Genomic DNA, 20,217 nt, shown 5'->3' with positions numbered 1-20,217 from the left:
GAATCCTTGGAAAAAGCTCGAACACGAATATGCAAGGGAAATGTATCGCGTTGCAGTTGTACATGCCGCTGAACATATTCGTCGCTCTGGTCGGCGTACAAGTTTGGACGGACACGGACGAAATTACTCTGTCTCCGAACGGGGACACCACCCTCTCGAATTTCCTTCGTTACAGAAGAGAGAAGTTAGTCCAAGACATGCCTAACGACAACGCTCAACTGTTAACGTAAGTAGAAAAGCGATGGAAATGTCGTGTCGTCGCGAACTACCGCGCCACGGCTGCACTTTACTTTTGGCGATCGTTCAGCGAGAATGTTTGAAACTCGTAGGAGAATCACTTTCGAGGGAGGCGTGGTAGGTAAAGCGCTTAAGGGACCAATATGTACATACGAATTCTCCGGTGGCGTCTCAATGGATCACTCGAACGTCGTTGGATTAGTAGCGGCTACCGTGGCTCACGAAATGGGTCACAATTTCGGCATGGAACACGATTCAGCCGATTGCGAATGCCCCGAAGAGAAGTAAGTTGTCCGCGTACATTTTTACATTTCTACGTACAACATTGCATTTAACAGTGTATCGATTTACTTCTGATTTCTTACTCCGTGAAATAAAAATCGAAAGAAAAGAGATTAGACGAACGCCCAAGAACGCGTAGGTAAGTTACCGGCGATAACTTCCGTTCGAAACGATGCACCTATTTATGAAGCATCAGAGTACCGTAACTGAACTTGGAACGAAACGATCTGATCCCACGGTCCTCTGCGAAACGGATTGATCAATCTGTGCACGGAGAGCGTGATTGCGATTACCGTCGTTTCGTCGGCGCAACGGCTATCGTCCTCTAAACACGCTCGATTGCATCCGATTACAGATGCATCATGGCATCGTCGAGCGGCTCGTCAGGACCGACGCACTGGTCGACGTGTTCCCTGGAACATCTAGCGTTCGCGTTCGAACACGGCATGGATTACTGCCTGAGGAACAAACCGCAAAAGCTTTTCGACAGTCCGATTTGCGGCAACGGATTCGTCGAGCCTGGGGAGCAGTGCGACTGCGGATTGAAAGAGAACTGCGACAATCCTTGTTGCAACGTGACCACTTGCATGTTGCACGGTAACGCCAGCTGCGCCACCGGAGAATGTTGCGATTTGAAAACGTGTCGACCGAAGACCGCCGGCACAGAATGCAGAAGCGCGGAACACGAGTGCGACTTGCCGGAATATTGCACCGGACAGAGCGAATACTGTCCGGTGGACGTGTTCAAGATGGACGGGGAGTCGTGCAGTATGGGCAAAGCGTTTTGCTACCAAGGCTCTTGCAGGACGCACAACGATCAATGCAAGCTACTGTGGGGTCCCACAGGTTCCTCGTCCGACGACCAGTGCTACGACATGAACAACAGGGGCACGAAACACGGAAACTGCGGCTACAATCGCGTTGAATCCAGCTACGTGAAATGCACCGACGAGTAAGAACCGATCTTCCTTCGCGTCTGAACTTTCGATGATCGAGAGTAAGAATTTTTTATTGGACCGTAGAAATCTTCTCTGCGGAATGCTGCACTGCAAACATCTGAACGAGAGGCTGGAATTTGGTATGGAGTCCGTCGCGATATTGAGTCATTCGTTCATCAACAACGGGGGAAAGATAATACCGTGTCGATCGGCTATCGTGGATCTGGGATTGAACCAGGTGGATCCTGGTCTTGCTCCGGACGGCGCAAAGTGTGCACCTGGAAAGGTAACGATTTGCCAACGATCGTACGCTTTATACGTAAAAGTTGTACTCTAGAAACTTTCACGCTAATCCGCAATGCTTCGTTCGTGACATTAACAAAGAACCAGGAACAAGAATCGCACTTTCCGTAACCGTATAAATTTCTCCGATTTAGATGTGCGTGAATCAGAAGTGCATGACGGTCGCCGATCTGCGCGCATCCGTGTCCGGAGGGAAAGCGTGTCCCAATGATTGCGGGGGCAACGGCGTGTGCAACAGTCTCGGCCACTGTCACTGCAATCGTGGCTTCCGGCCACCCGATTGCACTCAACCTGGCGTTGGTGGTTCCGAGGACAGCGGTCCCGCCGAGGATCCAAACGGTGAATTGATTTCGCTCCGATGCGTTTTAACGCGAATAATTCTCGACGATTGTCGAAGCAATTTCTTAATCGTATCGACCTGTGTTACAGCGAGAAACGATGTCATAATGGCTCTGTACATTATCTTCTTGGGCATCGTTCCGATGATCGCCCTGTCCTCTTTCGGCGTTTGGTACGTGAAGAACCCTGGCCAGCACTGGAAGAAAGGCATGATGTCAACGTACGTATCTAGTCTCGATCGCGTAAAAGACATACGCAAACCGCATGCTTTTGCGTCGCGCGGTGCTCGCGGAGTAAACTCGGGTCACGCGATCGGTAAGAACTTTTACGAGAGAGTGGTGATCTTCTTCTTGCCACGGCAACACAGCTCTCCTAACACGAACCGAATATTCACGATCAGCGAGAATCTGCCGGCGAAAGAGAAGCTTCAGATAACTAAAACAAATCTGATATCGACCACTAACCCAGACGCTATTAACTGCAGCAACAGCATCGAGTACAGAAAATCGATGTTGCTTGCCAATATGGATCAGAGGATTAACGATACAGATTCTCCGGAGAGCTCTGATTGCGTACGGTTAGCCATCCCGTCGTCCGTCGAGTGTCAAACGAGGAAAAATTCGGTTAGGTCGGAATTAGGCTCGAAAATAGCCGAGCGTATTCAACAGATGCAGAAAAAGCCCTCGAAAAATATCAAGGGGCTGACGCTCAAAATGGCGCTAAAGTTTGAACAATTGAACGAAAGTCCGAGCAGCAGTTCAGGCATTACGCCAAAATCGAGTGAACCGTTGACTCAGGAAAAGCCGTTCGTCAAGGCGACCGCTCCTTTTTACAATAAAAAACCACCGCCTCCGCCTGCTCCGGCTCAAAGCTTGAAGCCAAAGATATAATCCGATATCTTTTTCCTGTTTTTTATTCCCCGATCTTTTCCCGTTTACACGATTTCTTCTTATTATTCCAATGTATTATTTTTAATCTAGTGCGAAGGTCGTAGCGGAGCTTCGTTCGGTAGTGGCTACGATCTTTGCATTACGACGAACAGGGTTGACGATAATGGTGGTGGTTAACCCAGTCGAATCCTTATAATTGCCAAAACGAACTCGAATAGCGTACGCTGTGATTTTTATCATCAATAAGTCTAATTAACGAATACTCGAATGCAGGGCTTTTTCTCCTAAAGAATACACCAACCAATGTACTTAAGATTAAGCGTTTCGAAGTAATAGCTCCGGGCACCGCGCTATTCGTAAAGAGAACACTCGAGTCCTGCCAACGTGTACGTTCCAAGCGATATTTTTAACTGCATATATTTTTACGAATAATCGAACAAAGAGTATATATATATATTAGTTTGTACGTATGACACGAACGTCGATCTCGCGTCTGGCCGATTTATTTATTCATGTATTATTATACCGTTAGTTTCGTTTCATGCTCAATTTACGATAGACGCGTGTACGACACGATATTATTAGAATATCATAGACACTTTGATGTGACAGTACCAAAAAAAATGGGTGATAACGAAAGTTAAAAAGAGTTTGTTCGCCGGCTCGAGGAACGCGAATGAAAATTGACGAAAACGCGTTGCGAGAGTCGACGGAGAACGTAGAGCATGCATAGAACTTGATGTGACACGAGCATGAGCATGCGTGAGTTAAGTTTCTTTTTGATGGCTTTTGCATTTTTTAAAATCACTGAAATCTCTCGCTTAACGATTAAGTCGATGACTTAATATTAACGATCACTCGATGCTAAGAATAAACGAGAGAGTCAACGTTTTCATTATTTTTCTTAGCGTTCGGAATTATTTGAAAGATCTTTGTCGTTCGAACAACTCATACTTGAACGGATAATTTGTAACAGTTTATTCAATAAAAGTAGACTTTTATACAAAGTGTATACGAATTTCTTATGCGATCAAGAACTTCCTTCTTCCAAAAACGCTTGCTATTAACACTTTAATCTTTGACTAACGTTCCCCTGCAGATTTATCGCGCGTGTTTGCATGCGTTTTGGTGGCACATTCGAATCAGCACGCGTTTATTTCTTTGCAACTGCATGTCACGGTGGTGTTTCGACGAAACGAGTGCCGTTAGTTCGAGAATGAAACAAAAGATTGTTACGACACGTAGCCTGCTTGCGACACCTCGATTCCCTGGCTTACACTTGTGCTTAAAATTTCAGGACCGATCGTGGCCACAACGGATTGTCCATCAAAACGATCGATCGTTCCAGTCCTTTGCCTCGTAGCATCGAAACGATCGATTCTAGTCTGAGTCAAGATCCAGCGTGCGCGAGTTTGTTGCCGAAAGCCGAACCAGACAAGACTTACAACAATAATCTGTTCGGTCAATTCAAAGGTTTCACGATCACTCCGATCAAGAGTCAGCCAAAAAGTCCCGAACCGATTAAACCGGCACCACCTCCGCCTACGATCCCGACCGTAGCCATCAAGACCAACATCAAGGCTCTCCCGAAAAATAATCCCTCGAGAAACTCTTTGTTAAACGCGACGTCCAGCTTCAACGAGGCATCCGTCGCACCGACTTTGCCACCGTTGAATCCAGGCTGTACAGCACGACCTCTGATCAGTAGTCCGGTGTTGGCAGCGACTACGTGTACCTCCGTGGAGCTGGTAACTCCCAAAAGCTCCAACAGATCGATGGTGGATGGACCCACCAGGCCAGCACCGGCTCCGCCTGTTCCCAGCGAAATCCAGAAATCTCCAAGACCCAACAGCACGCCCTTGGCGAACGTGTTGGTGCCTGAACATCTCGAAAAGAAACCCGACAAAAGCGGCACTCTGAACAGGTTAGCCTCGATACTTCGACCGAACTCCGGCATCATAAAGATGGGACTGCAAGCGTCGCAAAGGGACGAGAAGAACACGAATTCTTTGCCCAGGACGCAACACCTTAAAGCGAACAAGGTGATCGACAAGGAAATCCTGAGAAATTTAGAGATCTCTAATCCCATTCCTCAGAAGGAGATCGAGATACCCACCCCAGCCATATCGGTGATCCCTGCCGCTGACTCGGACAAGAAGAACGTGGTGCTGCGAGCGCAGTCCATGAGAGACAGCAAAGTTACACCCAGACCTACGATTCAAACTTTTGGCTCCATGCGACAGACAACACCCGTAAAGAGACCTACCAGCATTCCTGCGAGCACCAGGCCCACTGCTCCTCCTCCAGGACCTCCTACCTCGACGATCGTCTCGGACAAGATCAACGAGACTGGAAAGATCCCTGGACTGCCTGGCTACCAAACTCCGCAGGTGAAGAACGCGCAGAAGATGGTGGACAACGCTTACGACGACTGCATGAATCTGGTCTCCGATTCCTCTTTGTCGAAGATTACCGAAGAATCGCCGACGAACGATAACATTTACGCCATTATAGAGGAGGCTGTGCCCGAAAAGAGCCGGAAAAATCCGGAATTGGAGAAACTAATCGACAACGAGTACAAGCAACCGAAACGAGTGGAAACAACGGCCAACTCTGCAGGCTTAGAGTCTATGGGTCTGTTGTCGGAGATCGTCTCGGAGATATCGAATCGTAACTTCGATTCCATATACTCGAGCGCCACCTTGAGGAAGGGGCAAGAGAACGGTGATAACTCGAAAAACTCGGAAGATTTAGGTTCCAACAGTTCCTTGGGCGCCTACGTGAACTCGAATCACTACAAATCACCGGGTAGCATTTATTCGAATTCCGCGTCCGGCAAATTCAATTCTTCCAGTTCGACGACGAGTTCGGGTTACCTGAATCCTTCGGCGTTGAACGTGCCGCAACAGCAGTCCAACAAGGCCGCGACGGCAACGAAACCGTCGAATAAAATTCAGAAACCGACGTCTCTCGGTTCGACGAATCCGAACTTGAACGACGAGATATCTAAAGAGCTAGGTATGAAGCCAGCGGAGGAGACCGTGCCTCGTAAACCGCTGGCACCGTTGAAAATTCGAAGCGTTCAGCGAACTACGTCGAACTCGAAGTCCGAGGAGGATACGGTAGACGGTAAGGAACCGTTGAAACTACCTCTTGGAAGAACGAAAACGCCGCCGCATATCGCGAAAAACTCGAAAGAGACTAGGCAAAGCGTGGACGCTGCGTCAAGATCTAAGCAATATTCTGAAAGCGGATCCAAGGGGTCTAAGCTGAGCTCGAATTCGGATACGATAGGTCAGGATTCTGAGGCGAGAAGAAAAAGCAACGGTAACTTGGACAGACAGGATTCCCACAATAAATTATCCACGAAAACTGTGCCTTGTAGTCCTAAGGATAACGGGGGAAGATTGAACAGTCCCGACTTAGTGTCCAGCTGTTCGAATTCCAATCAAATCAGTACAAAATCACCGGATGTTCTTGGAAACAATCCGAAGCTGAGCTTTCAGCCGAAAAACGTTCAGAAAACGCCGACGCTTCCCCGGGGAAACGCCAACAAGACAGCGTCCACGCCGACGAAGCCATCGAGCGTTGGATCTAAAGGAACTAGTCTCCCTTTGGAGAAGAAGAAGTCTCCTTCGGCCAGCAATAACGTTAACGTTACTAAATCCATATCCACGAAGGAGCCAATCACGAAAAGCTCGTTGTCGAAAACGAATCAGAAAACAGAGACGAAGACTGGGGACGTGGGAACGAAGACGAACCCCGTGCAAAGGGCAGCTAGTAGCAAATCGAACGTGGCATCTTTGCAGCAAAAGTTTGAAGCCAACAAAAACGTGAACGCGTCGAGGACGATACCGAGTGTGCACAAAAAGACAGTCGGGAAAACAGCGGAAACTGTTGGTGTCAAAAAGTGACTGTAGAACAACTAGACGAAAGGAGGATATCTACTTGCAATATTCTAGTCTATCGGTTCGATGAATTTTATTGTATTAGACCCGGTGCGAGCGAGTTTTTTAATCATGGATTTCGAGAGCTGTAAACCGTCTTTATAGAGGTATTTGACACGTTGATTGCCACGATTGGTTATTATCGGATTTGCGTCAAGAGAGTCTAATTTTAAACACGGCGATCAACTTCCGAACTCTTTTCATTATCGAAATAAATATTGCTTGCGAAACTTTCGAGAAATCAATTGGCGATTATCGCGCGACGTAGAGAAGGGTTAAAGACTGTACGAAAAAAGAAGGCAGTTACAATAGTACAATGATCGATCCGACGAGAAGAGCGAATGGATCGATTGATCGAAGGATATGCGAACGTAACCCGTATTCACTGTCAGAACACTAAAGCTAGGTTGTATTACGGTCATATATTACTGGCCGTGTGTAAATAGTAGTTACTTAAAAATATATATACGAATATTTTTTGTAGAGATCATTCATTATCACGTAACGTACGCGAGATGTTCGCAATCGTCAGACTATTTCTCTTATGAGGATTTTTTTGTAAAATGAGACGAGGTAACGAGCAGCAATTATTTTCAAAGATTTCGCTCGAAATTTCTTAAACTCTGTGATATAACGTGTAACGAAAGGTGTGTGACACAGGCACGTCGTACGTTATTGTAAGTAGCCGAGAATAGACGCGACCAAATCTATCATTTTATATCATATCTCGTGAAAGAAATCAAGAGGAAAAGATGCTAAACGAAGTCTAAAAAATAACAATTTCCAAAGACTAAGCGTGTTACGGTTCACAGTATGTTATGTTCGATGAGTGCGATCGTATGAGTACCATTGTGATTTAAACGCGAATCAAAATTCTGAAAACGCGATTAAGTTTAAGGGAGCTTAAGCGTATCGTAGTGTTGGGTAGAATCGAAAAAAGAAAAAAAAACAAATGCGTTCCATTCGAAGTGATAAACTTCTTCTGTAACAGAACACGCTAGAAGTACAACGTTAGAGATATTTTTGCTTAAATCACGCGACTTTTCAATTTTTCGCACGATAAACACGAATCTTTGGCGTCGTTGAACACGTGCAAAGACTAACAGGAAGGAAAAGAAATCGAAAAACAAGAAAAGAAAGATATTTATTTGACTGACCGATGTAAATATGTTTATAACGTGAATAGTTGTAAGTAACATTTTTGTACAATGTACCTCTTCGTGCTCGCTAAGTGGTCGTTCGCGAAACGACGTTGTTTAGCTTATTAAAGAACGATATCTCGTTCGATCTGTCGTTACACGTGTAAGATTCGCCTGTACCAAAACGAAAGAAAAAAGAAAAAAAAAGAGAAAACGAAAAGGTTTTATTGAACGGTACAGTTGTAAGGTAATATTTGATGCATTTATTATTTTAGCAAAGTGATCTTTCGCGTTGTGCATTTCTCGTATACGCTTGTTCGCGATCATATTTTTTCATTTATATTATAGTTCCTATATTGTATATACGTGCACAGATGTTTCGATCCGTTGAGACTTTTTCAGAGGCAGCAACGTTAAGTTCAATAAAGCTTTTCGAGCAATTTATCCCTGTTAATCGCGTATCGTTTTGTAGTGATCGTAGCTTCTCGCTTCCATTTTCTTTCCACGCGACGACGACGTTGTACGTGTCGTCCTCGGTGTAAAGACAATCAGACATTTTTGAAAATAAGATGCGCTTCGAAGGAAACCTTGGCAATAACAGATCGATCAAAATCGCAAATCCTTCATTTCTCTGTTAACACGATTCAGTTGTGTTACGTCACGAAGCGTGGCTACCAATTAACTGTAATTAACATGTACGGACTCAGGAAAGTAGTCGAACATCGTTAGGCTTGAAGTTCAAATGCAGTGCAGAATAATTTCTATGAAAAACTTCGAACATAATAGCGTTTGAATATTTTCGTGAGCCTGTGTACGTACACGATTGCATTATACGTTCGATACCAAAGATAAATTATATTTTTAAATTAACCCTTTCATAACTAAAAACCCCAGAGACGGAACGAAATGGCAATCGTGGAACAGATCACCCATACGCTCATCTGGGTGAAATATGTATACGCGTAGTAATATGCAAGTTAATTGGTTGTTTGTAACGATAATGTTTAAAAAAATATTTCCTCCACGGCCTCTACACACCACCACGAATGTATTTAGGGCTGAAAGGGTTAAAGGGTCAAGATGTACGCCACCGTTAACTTAACACTTAAACATTGCCCCGTAACTTGTACATTTCTCGATGCATTAGTAACGTAACAATAAATTCTTTATTCCATGCAGGCTTTTTTTTTATGAATCATTGTCACAGTGGTCAAAAGGAAAGGTAGGTGGATAAATTACAATTTTTAGTTAACTATTTATTTAACTTCTCAAATATATAGTATATAGATGTATATAAAAATTCCGTAGTTAGAATAAAAGTAAATATAATGAAGGATTGCCATCATAATTTTTTTTTGGAAATCGGAGACTATGCATGGAGCAGGGCATATAAATTTACATAAACATTGAATGAAATTTATTTTCCAAGTCTGGGATTATAGTCCTCCCCCTTCGACATCCGCACTTGGCAATCAAATGAATAATACATCGTCGAAATTTAATTGTTTAAAAAATAAATATTTTCAGTTTCTTATGAGCGCAAAAAAATATTGCATTGTTAGAGAAAATATGAATAGTTAAATTAAGAAATAAATCGATGATTTGAACTATATGAAGATTGTAATACGCGTTAAAGGATGTAGGTGTCAAGAACTTAATCAAAAAGTATGCTTCGAGTGGGAGAAGTCTTCCCCTTGTGCCATTCTCCTCCAATAGAATTCGTTTAAGCGAATCATACTCTGCGAACAATAAATTTACCGATACGTTTCGCGTTATAGTATTGTAAACATCATTGACCTGTACTTTATTCTTTTCTGGTATACTCCCCTCGTACATAATAATTTTTCACATGAAAAAAAAGAGTAACATTCTTTCAAAAGAAATATTAATTTTGTGTACTACATCGGAACGATGCATTTGATCTAACATGATTATTAGTCGCGCGAGTACTCGTTAAATTATACGTTTATTGATCCCTGTTGGCGATAATAATACGAGAACGTGTGACCGTTTCATTGCCAAATGTTGCTAAACCACCCTAAACACTGTGTACCCACCAATGTGAGGAAATGCTATTGTGATTTGTCAAAGAACCGATAACCTAATAGTTATATGAATTATTAGGAAAAGTTTCGTATAACGTTTCGTAAATGAAATCGTAAGAGATGTTAACGTTAAGTTATATTTTTTAATGATACTGCTATTACAAAGAATTAGTGCACGCATTGTAGTTTAACATCATGATTCAAAATTTTGACGCATCGTTCTATGATAAAAAAAATTTCACTGTAACTTACAGGATATTTCAAGTTTATATTTTTATATGGTGAAAATGGCCCATGCTCCGTTACCAAAGCTTATCTGTGAACAAATAAATACATTTAAGATGTGTCCCACAGACTTCACTACATCTACTGCCTTATCCGATGTGAGTTTGACATTTACGATCGATTTCTTTATTTTATTATGTTATATTTTATTTTATTTTTAGGTGTTAAAATCGGACCCAGTGAAACGGCTGTTTAATCAACCAAATATTGTTATTAAGACAATTCCTTTACAAATAAATGCACCTTTTACCTCGGATGATAATGTTATTGCAAACAAACAGAATAATTTAGATTCAAATTTGAGCGAATCAAAACAAGCAGAATTATCGGTAATTCCTTTACAGATGGATCAAGAAGATAATAAAGAAGATGAAAATCTTTTACCTTCTAAAAGACAAGGTAAATCAGAAATTACGTTAGTGCCTATTAAAAGGGAGAAGAAATCTTGTGGTCATTATGAACCCTGTGAGAGCATTGTTTGCGATGTGGCAGTACAACAATACGTGGATCTTGAAGGAGCATCGCCTATGTTAGCTATTAACATAGAGGACGACGAAATAAATGCACCTGTCTCTAAACATTGCACAAATGACAGATGCGATGCTTTGAGTATAGATCATGATCGATGTCGCAGAGCTATTGTAAGGCTAAATAGGTGTAATGAATCTACAGTATGTGACATTTGTGGTATCGTGTTAAAAACAAGAAGATCTCGTATATCCCATAAAAGTTGTAAAAGAAGAAACGAATATAGACATAATGAAACAAATGGTGCTCAGGTATTAAAAGAAAAGATGCGCGAAAGAGAAATTCAGATGTTAGAAGCTTCTAAAGGAAAGAAAAGTGATCATAAGGATCCTGTTGCAGAGTATAATCTTGCAATGGAAACATTAAAAAATAACAAGGAATTAATTGTGATTCCAAAGTCAGTTCCTTCGCAGCAACCAGATATTTCTATAAATCTTATGTCTACGAATCAATCTACTTCAGAAACTGACTATGTAAATACTGTACTGGGAAAATGTTTACCCAATATACCAATTGTATTACCGCAACAAAGTATATTCTTTGGTAAAACTCCAAGTTCCAATGGAAATAGCACAACTCCTCCGATACAAATAACTTTACCTAATACTTTGAATATACCGCTTGTATCGACAAGTGGTACAGGACCTTTACCCCAAAATCAGTATATTACAATTTCGACACAAAATAATGCACAGCCAATAACGATAAATGATTTGCTGTTGTCACAGTCACAATTTGTGACAACACCGATTCAACCCAAACCACTGTTAACTCCTATACGTGTTGTGCCTATAACTAATTTACTAACACAACCATCGTTGTTACATCAAACTCAAGGTATACCAAAGTTTTGTATCATGGCAGACAATACAGTACCACCGCCATTAACTGTACCGAATCCGCAGCCTATTCAACCTGCAGTATCTGTGCCAAAGGTTGAAAATTCAGATAATGATAAAGCAAAATTACAGACAAGGAAGAAAATAATAAGAAAGAAACGTCAACATAAACATAAAAGTTTCAAGTGTACCTATTGCTTTAAAAGTTTTAGCACAGATTGGTATTTTAAAGTACATGTTGCTAAGCATACAGGCGAGATGCAACATCCTTGTAAAATATGTACAATGTGTTTCAACACTCGTTCTGATATGAAAAAGCATATGTCAGATGAACATAAAGCTGGGAATACTTCTCCTGATCTGGATAATCAGCAAACTATCGAAGGCTCCTATAAATGTTTAGACTGTAATATCGTGTATACAGACATTGATCATTTAAAACATCATAAACAGAAATGTCATAATAAAGTAGAATGCGCATTTTGCCACGACGAAGTTTTAGCAGAGGACTTAGATAGGCATATTGACTTAATGCACAAACATATAAAGGACGAAAACGCGATGGAAGAAACTGATAATGACGAGAGTAGTTCTGATAAAAGAGATAAACTAAAAGTTCCTTTGAATACTACGGAAGATGACAACAAATCAAATGGATACGTTTGTACTACAGATTAAAACATTATTAGGAACATTAAAATAATATACTGTGAAACATTCCAATTTAGCCACTCATTACAGTTGAAACAAAAAAGGAGAAAGATAATAGTTTACGTACATTGAAAGTATGTTTGTTAAAAATTTTGAATAAATTAATTATATTTATAAAACATGCTTAAACTTTTATGTTAAATTGTTAACACAGGCATAGTGTATATGCCAGTATTTGTTTGATAGAATATCTTCCTATTTTCAATCTTAATTATGGGGAAATTATTATGTCATACCTTGAACTTGCTTACAATTGCAATGTAAATATTTTAGTAATTTTTACAAAGATATGTTTCACAAAGTTAAGAAAAAGATCAATATTTTTGAGCTGAGTAACACAATACAAGATATTGTAGACAAAACAAGTTAAACTTAGGAAAAGTTATGCGATGTAAAAATTTCAAACTGTGATATGTGGCCATCTTTCCACTACAACAATTTTTATGTTATGTAAAAATTCACACTCTTAATTACATAATTAACGTAATTTTGAGCACACTTATTATATATGTATTTATGTATACAAGTAACTAATTATACATATCTCAAAATGCACAGAACAAAATGTTAGGACCAGCAAATTTGTTATTGATATTAAGAGAGAAAGTTCAATGCCATTCTTAGGACATGTTAACATACTTCACTAATATTGTGTTCCTTTCTTTCCCCGGTCGAGTAATCATTTACATTGTATGGTCATGTAAAAATGTTAATATCGGTAAACTGTTCGTTATAGCTGCATTTAATAATATTATACCATAGAGGTATTTATAAAATACTGAAAATTCAGTCAATCTATAGACCATACTTGTGTTTCCTGCTAAATAGTTTCTTTGCAGTATTTTAATAATTGTGTTATATTCCTAGATTAAACATTTCATTAGATGTAGAATATCATTATGTGGTAGAACAATGCCTATTCTTTATAAACACTTGACTGTTCAAAATAATGATAAACCTGTAAATACTTTTATATTATAATTATTATTGGGTAAATCGAGTACTTAGAGTATTAGAACTGTACTAAATAGTATAAAAAAAAGTTTGTAACTGTATCCGAGTTAAATACAGCTAACACTAAAATATTACCGAATGTTGGCAAAAGAATAGAAATAGTACTTTTTGAAAATACAGTTCCTTGGTGAGGAAGCTAAGTGAAATATTGTGTGCCTTCTAAATTTTAATGTTCCTTATATAAATGCATTTTTCACCATTTCATACAAAAAATAAATATTAATTACAAAATAAAATCGATTCCATTAATTCGTTTTACCATTTTTACTTGACAATAAAAATGCAATTTTAATGCAATTATATGTATAAGCAGAATACTATTAAAGGACTACTACTTGATCAATAGATTATTCTGTTTAAATATCTATAAATGAGGTATTAACAAAGATTATGTATATATGTATTTAATATTCATAATATTAAATATCACAATGTAATTAGGATTTAAATATTTTTTATGATGATAAAAATCGATGTTTCGGTAATTGCAGTATAAAAACTTTAATCATTCATTTATGTGAAAAACATACTGAAGATATTTTTTAAATGATTGATGTTACAAAAATATTAACTTAAATATATTCTGGAAAAGTTGTTTGGAAATGATTACTTATTAATATATTTATATGGAGTATTGTCAAAATAAATTACTATTTAGTATCAAAATCATTTCTGTATTTAAAATAGTTTCTTTTTTAAATTAGTAATGTTGCCCACCAATTACATTTAAAGGTCCAATAAGCTTAATTATTTATACCATTTGTAGTATGAAATTATTTACTTATTTTCTTAAAGATACAAATTACATTTATGTAATATTTTATTTCATATCCTATCTAAAGCTTCTAACATTATTACGCTGTTTCCACGAATTACCTGAAACAACATATGCATAAATAACAATTTATTTATTTCTAAATAAGAAAAATATTTAGTATTATAACTTACCACCATTCCAATATTATTTTTGGTACCATCTTTACACTCTTCGATGCTTTCATCTATTACCATGTTCATAAATGGATCAAAGCCACGTAAAATGCCAACAACGTGTCTTCCTCCATTCAATTTTACTACAAACATAATGTTATGTTTTTAATCTTGATAATCCATAACAATATTTAAGAATAACAAAGTCACGAATTTTAATGACATGAAGTATACTGTTCGAAAGTTTATATTGCATTAAATATTTATATATTATTATTGAAACGAAAACGATTATCAAAATGCTTGAATAACTTCAAATATTCTTTACTTACAGGATAATCTCTTGTCCATGTACCTAAAGTAAAAAAAAAGAACTTTTTAAGAATATACTTACAATACATTAATTTTAGATTAATTTATTTAAATTTATATCGTTTATATTACATTTATAGTTAGTAACTGTATAAATATACCACATTAATATAAGTAATAAATATAATATATTACAAGTAAATTTATTTATTATATCTTACTTTTTAAGTTCTGGAGGATGTGCTTTACTCATTTTTACAATATTTTGGTTAAAAACTTTGGTTTAACAACTATTCCCGGCTTAACAGTGTAATAATCACAGATCATGTACAGAATAGATTTACTATCTTATGAAACTTCGTGTCTAGTATACTGAAATACCGATCGTGCAAGAATTCAAAGGATTCGTTATGCCCCCTATGTTTTAGAACAGTGAATTTACGAATTACAACATATATAGAACATGATCTGTGGTTGTAATGTGAATAGTTGAGATGTCCATACGTACATACACTCTGGTTCGTTCTAGAAATCTTTGGACATAGCGACAAGTTTTGGGAAGCGATACCGTGTAAAGTTAAACATGTCAGAAACTTTGGATACTAATGCTGATATCGTAAGTAGCGTTCCTTCAAATAGCGGCGACGTACGCTTCGCTTCAACATTGTTATTCTATCAAAAATATATTTATATCGATATAAAAAGTTTGATCGTAACAGTATTAATAAATACTATATTTTACTTGCGGTAGCATATGAACGTTAGAAAAAATTTTGCTAGTTGAAATACTATACTGGTTTCTAATGTTTTCCAATGATTATTTTGATTTTAGGTCAAGTCCATGTCTTTAGCCATACCAGCTGATTCACCCAAGAAACCAGTTAAATCTACAGCGATCGTAAAATATTCGACCGTTCAGACGCCAGCAACTTATGCTCAATTACAATGCAACACAGACTTGAATTTACCACCAAGCAATTGGCTCAGCAGCTCTGCAGAAAGCTACGGATTACAAAGTGTTTGGTCTCAGACTTCTGGATTTTCCAGTTTTCGCATGGCGCATATGTTTCCTGATTGTGTCGGGGAAGTTGATGTTGTATCTGATGCAGAAAATATAAAGAAACTGCTTAAGTTACCTTACAATCATGGAATAATATCCATGGTAGTTCACAGAATTGAAAATACCCTGTTGTTGGATGATTTTGATATTCATAAATATCTACTCAGACAAGCAGAAAATGACTGGGAATGGTTGAAAAAGTTTTTTTATGAGCACATTTTCCAGAATCTGGGAGATAAGGACAAATGTCTATTTCACAAGACAAGTAGCAGAAATACTTTGCAACAAAAGAATTTGGTATCCAAATTTTTGTATCACTCTATAGTAGTGGCAGATGAAAAACAGCAGCATGTAAAACCACAACTACCCGTGAAAACATTAGAACCATGTCTACCAGAACCTTCGCAAGAAGAAAAAGTACCAGATCCAAATTATAATCATAATTTTGCAAGAAACATTGTGTGGACTTTTGAGAACATACAAATGCTTATTGGTACTGATATGCCAATATTTGGAGGGCTAACTCATCCTTGCATCAGTCTGAGATTAAGGGACATGACTAAACCCATTAATGTTCTGACTGGTATAGATTATTGGTTGGATAATTTGATGTGTAATGTTCCAGAAGTAGTGATGTGTTATCACTTGGATGGTATCGTGCAAAAATATGAATTGATAAAAACTGAAGATCTTCCTAATTTAGATCATTCTAAATTCAGTCCAAAAGTTATCAGAGATGTTGCACAGAATATTTTAAGTTTCTTAAAAAATAATGCAACAAAAGCTGGACATACTTATTGGCTGTTTAAAGGTAGGATAATGATCCATTAGAATGATCAAACTTAATATATCTTAATTGTTTTCTAATCTCACACTATATTTTTTAGGAAAGGATGATGACGTGGTGAAATTGTATGACTTAACATCTTTGTGTCACGATGTGTCAGATGAAAAGGGTCAAAATCCATTTACTGTACCTGTTGCTATGTTACTATATAGAGTAGCACGTAACATGAAATACTCCTCTGATTATCACAGACAGCAGGGCACCATCAGAATGCTACTAAAGAATTGCATACAGTTATTAGCTAAAGAAAAGTATCCTCAAATTGTAACATCCGCACATTTTATGTTATCCGATCTTTATATACCATCGGATACAGATCCAGTTAGCCCTGGATTATCCGATCAGAGTGACGAAGAAGATACTCAGAGCGAATCGAGCGTATATCATGAAAGCGAAAGAGACGAGGACGAAGAACACGAAGTAGATGCAATAAAATCTTTGGCCTTAGCAAATAGTAAGTTGTATATCTCTTTTTTTATTATTTTATATTTGTAAACAAAAATTCTTAACTCTCAGTAAAGGAACATGCGGAATGCGAAGAACCCAAGTATAAACCACCACCAATTTCGGGTACAATTAAGGAACGATGTTTAGCTGCTTTGGAACATGTTTGCGTCGGACTTGAATGTCTGCAATACTTTCCGACCAATGATAGCGTGGAAGAAGAACAAAAGAAAGCGGAAGCACAAGAGAAAGAGAAGAAACAATACGAAGAAACTCACTTGAATATGGCGAAACCTTTTGAGGCAATTCCAATGCCTTACTCGTCCTTGAAGGATAACAAGAAGGATGTAGAATTAGAAGAAAATTTAGTAACCACTAGTCCTGCCCATAAGAAGAAATTCAAGCAGAAGAAGATCAAAAAACCCGATAAAATCATCACGAAAGAAAATCCTATTGAAAATGAACCGAAAGCATTGTTGTGTAAACTTAAAGTTGGAACACTACCTACGTGGCAGGCACCTAAAAAGAGTGATAATATTAGTTGGAACGCTCACTTGAAAACGTTATTGTACGAGAAAGCTTCGTTGATTTTTGCTGTACTCGCGGAAAATGAATACGCCAATAGAAATTGTGGAGCGTCATTAAGATACATTTTAGCTCTATTGCGCTGTCAAAAAATATTAGAAATCTTTTGCGGTATACGGAACGATAAGTCGATTAGTTATTTATTAGGTCGCGCCGGAGACTGTCTCTTTATGGCTGTGCAAGATTGGTGCAACGTCGAAAAACACAGAAAAGACTATGAAATGAAGAATGCGATCGAAGAAAGAATCGTCGAAGAAATATGCACCATGGAAGATTTAGATATGAGTACGTTTGCCAAAAGCGAGTAGGAATGTCTTCTTTTTTTCGCGATAATTGAATTATTTCTTCGTTCCAGATGGCGCTGAATTACTGCCTCAACATTTAGAAAGTTTGGAATCTACCTTAGTAGCATCGTACAAATGCTACGAAAAAGCCTTATCGTTGGAACCGTTGGATATGGATAAGAAAAATCTTTTAATACGTTTAGGAAATATTAATAACGAATTAGGTGTACTTTACATGAATCAAGCTGAAGGTGGGTAGATACTTTACTGGATAAAAATATACATTTTAATAATTATATGTACATGTTATTATTTATTATAGCACGCTATCAGCAAGAAAGTTCAGAGGAAGAAACAGAATCGTCCGCTAATGTACAAGCGTTGCTTAATCGCTCTTTAACTCATTTAGAAGCGGGCGTAAAAGCTTTTGAAGCGATTCACGATGAAGCAAATTTAGCATTTCTACACTCGAATACTGGAAGACTTATGCGGCTTTGTGCACACGTGCACGTGAAACAAAACAGTCAAGAACGTCACTTTTATAACAAAGCACTTTCGAGTTATCAAAAAGCCTTACAAGTTTTAGGTTCCAGAAAGACAAATCCTATGATTTGGGACACGATCACGTGGGAGCTGTCCACTACCTTGTTTACTATGGCTACATTATTGCAGGACTATCCGACAAGTGGATACAAAGTATGTTTCTCGATTCTTTTTAGAGGAGTATTTTATTTAAATTAAGCTCGATGATTTATTCGCTTGTTCTTTTCAGTCGGAGGAAGAATTGGAACGAGAAGTTGTCGATATTTTGCAAAAAGCTCTGAAACATTGCGACACCGAAACACCTGGACCACGACAACCGGTTTATCAATTTCGTGCAGCGACCATCCAACATCGACTCGCGTCTTTATATCATAGCGTCTACAGAGAATGCGAACCAGACACGGATAACATTAAGAGGAAAACCAGTTTGCAGTTATGCAAATTGTATTACGATAAAGCTGCAAAATTATTGTTGTCTTTGGAGCAAACCACGGAATTTCTAACTGTACAAATGGAAAGGGTTGCTTTAGCGGAACATCAAGCACGTTGTGCCACGACGTTCAACGGCAAATTAAAAGCATATCAGAACGGACTGGAATTAATATTGCAGTGTAGACCTATTATGGATATATTACGCGATAAAAATAACTCTCAGAAACAGACGATAGGAACTACAAATGTTAATACTAATAACAAAGTATCGAAAGACAGTGTAGAAGGAGGAAAGGAAAACACAAACGACGAACAAAAGTTGATGGAAGACGAAGAAAGTTTAGTGATATTACTCGAACAGAGGTTGCAATTTATCCTGCGATCTCTAACGAAACTATTCGTTACCAAGAACAGCAGTAGCAATAAGAAAGAGTATGTATCCGTTTCTAAATTGTTAATATATTTTGATCGTAACAGTATATCAATACACGTATGCATTTCAGGTCTGAAACACAGGCCAACTTGTACAAACAGTGTTACAGTAAAACATTACGACTAGTCACGATGACCGGTTTGACGTTAATAGAACATATTGCACAACTTTTACGAGAATTGGAGAAAATGTTGTCGTCTACGGAATCTTGAACGTACATAAATGTGTATATAACATAGCTGTGAAAACAACGCGTAACGCGTCGATCGACAATTGCACTTTGATGGTGGACGGAGTTTACCGTTTTAAGGATTCTTTATGACTGGTCGTTAATGCTGGCCATTAACGCTGGTCAGTATATGGTGAGAAGCGAGAATGAGATGTCGAAGGAAACATTCTTTTAAGTCACTGTATCTAAAATCCTCGAGACTTTTTTTAATTCTAGGGTGTAAATAGTAAAATTGAAGCTCTTATTTATATATGATTTATAACTGGAAAATAAATAGCTTAAACCAACGATAATTCTTTTACTCCGTTTTTGTTTTCTATCATTTTTTGAGCTGTATTGCAAGCAAATTTCTCACACAAAATATTGACGCGCTCAGCGAGAAACGTAGGGATAAGAAGGGATTTAATAAACCGTAAGCGTACGAAGCGACGCAAAGCCAAAGAAGATTGACTGGAAGCAAAAAAAAGGAAAAGAGTTTGTTTCTTCTCTGGAGATTTAACTGCGACTATACGCAGCTCCTGCAAACTACGCAATAAACGAAATTGCGAAGTCGAGTAGCCGGTTTGAAAGGTGCGGAGGATGGGGTAAAGGGTGCTCGGTATTATTTTCTCTGGCTGTTGG

At 38.4% G+C, this 20,217-nt stretch overlaps 4 protein-coding genes across 9 annotated transcripts in view; 3 read left to right on the top strand and 1 right to left on the bottom strand.

Annotated features, from left to right (window-relative positions):
- The window catches only part of Meltrin (disintegrin and metalloproteinase domain-containing protein meltrin), a 41,192-nt gene extending 31,941 nt beyond the window's left edge, over nucleotides 1-9,251 (top strand). For all 4 annotated transcript variants that reach the window (XM_003701351.3, XM_076538982.1, XM_076538983.1 and 1 more), the window contains 7 exons: nucleotides 57-226; nucleotides 330-521; nucleotides 875-1,471; nucleotides 1,542-1,743; nucleotides 1,895-2,099; nucleotides 2,190-2,319; nucleotides 4,287-9,251. In XM_003701351.3, the coding sequence (XP_003701399.2) occupies nucleotides 57-226; nucleotides 330-521; nucleotides 875-1,471; nucleotides 1,542-1,743; nucleotides 1,895-2,099; nucleotides 2,190-2,319; nucleotides 4,287-6,903 (4,113 nt within the window). In that variant the 3' untranslated portion in view covers nucleotides 6,904-9,251. The remainder of the gene's footprint in view (nucleotides 1-56; nucleotides 227-329; nucleotides 522-874; nucleotides 1,472-1,541; nucleotides 1,744-1,894; nucleotides 2,100-2,189; nucleotides 2,320-4,286) is intronic.
- Nucleotides 9,252-9,383: 132 nt separating this feature from the next.
- On the top strand, nucleotides 9,384-15,117 carry LOC100883502 (uncharacterized). 3 transcript variants are annotated; one of them, XM_012280827.2, is made up of 3 exons: nucleotides 9,384-10,233; nucleotides 10,375-10,503; nucleotides 10,567-15,117. In XM_012280827.2, exons 2-3 carry the CDS (start codon nucleotides 10,399-10,401, stop codon nucleotides 12,448-12,450), a joined length of 1,989 nt encoding a protein of 662 aa, XP_012136217.2. In that variant the 5' UTR covers nucleotides 9,384-10,233; nucleotides 10,375-10,398; the 3' UTR covers nucleotides 12,451-15,117. The 3 variants fall into 3 exon arrangements, with proteins under 3 accessions (XP_012136217.2, XP_012136218.2, XP_076395100.1); XM_012280828.2 differs by having other exon boundaries at nucleotides 9,384-10,248; XM_076538985.1 differs by having other exon boundaries at nucleotides 9,384-10,503; nucleotides 10,750-15,117.
- On the bottom strand, nucleotides 14,257-15,099 carry SNRPG (small nuclear ribonucleoprotein G). The gene is made up of 4 exons (XM_003701380.3): nucleotides 14,961-15,099; nucleotides 14,760-14,782; nucleotides 14,446-14,570; nucleotides 14,257-14,373 (listed from the first exon to the last, which is right to left on the bottom strand). The coding sequence occupies exons 1-4, from the start codon at nucleotides 14,990-14,992 to the stop codon at nucleotides 14,323-14,325; spliced, it is 231 nt and encodes a 76-aa protein (XP_003701428.1). The 5' UTR covers nucleotides 14,993-15,099; the 3' UTR covers nucleotides 14,257-14,322.
- Nucleotides 15,118-15,185: 68 nt separating the features above from the next.
- Nucleotides 15,186-19,883, top strand: LOC100883615 (erythroid differentiation-related factor 1). Its single transcript, XM_003701352.3, has 8 exons — nucleotides 15,186-15,355; nucleotides 15,572-16,610; nucleotides 16,687-17,100; nucleotides 17,163-17,960; nucleotides 18,031-18,210; nucleotides 18,282-18,655; nucleotides 18,732-19,366; nucleotides 19,438-19,883. The coding sequence occupies exons 1-8, from the start codon at nucleotides 15,323-15,325 to the stop codon at nucleotides 19,577-19,579; spliced, it is 3,615 nt and encodes a 1,204-aa protein (XP_003701400.1). The 5' UTR covers nucleotides 15,186-15,322; the 3' UTR covers nucleotides 19,580-19,883.
- Nucleotides 19,884-20,217: the final 334 nt, after the last annotated feature.

This window comes from Megachile rotundata, chromosome 13 (genome assembly GCF_050947335.1).
Source record: "Megachile rotundata isolate GNS110a chromosome 13, iyMegRotu1, whole genome shotgun sequence".
Lineage (NCBI taxonomy): Eukaryota > Metazoa > Arthropoda > Insecta > Hymenoptera > Megachilidae > Megachile > Megachile rotundata.
Note: the sequence above shows the minus strand (reverse complement) of the source record. Positions and strands in the feature narration are given on the sequence as shown.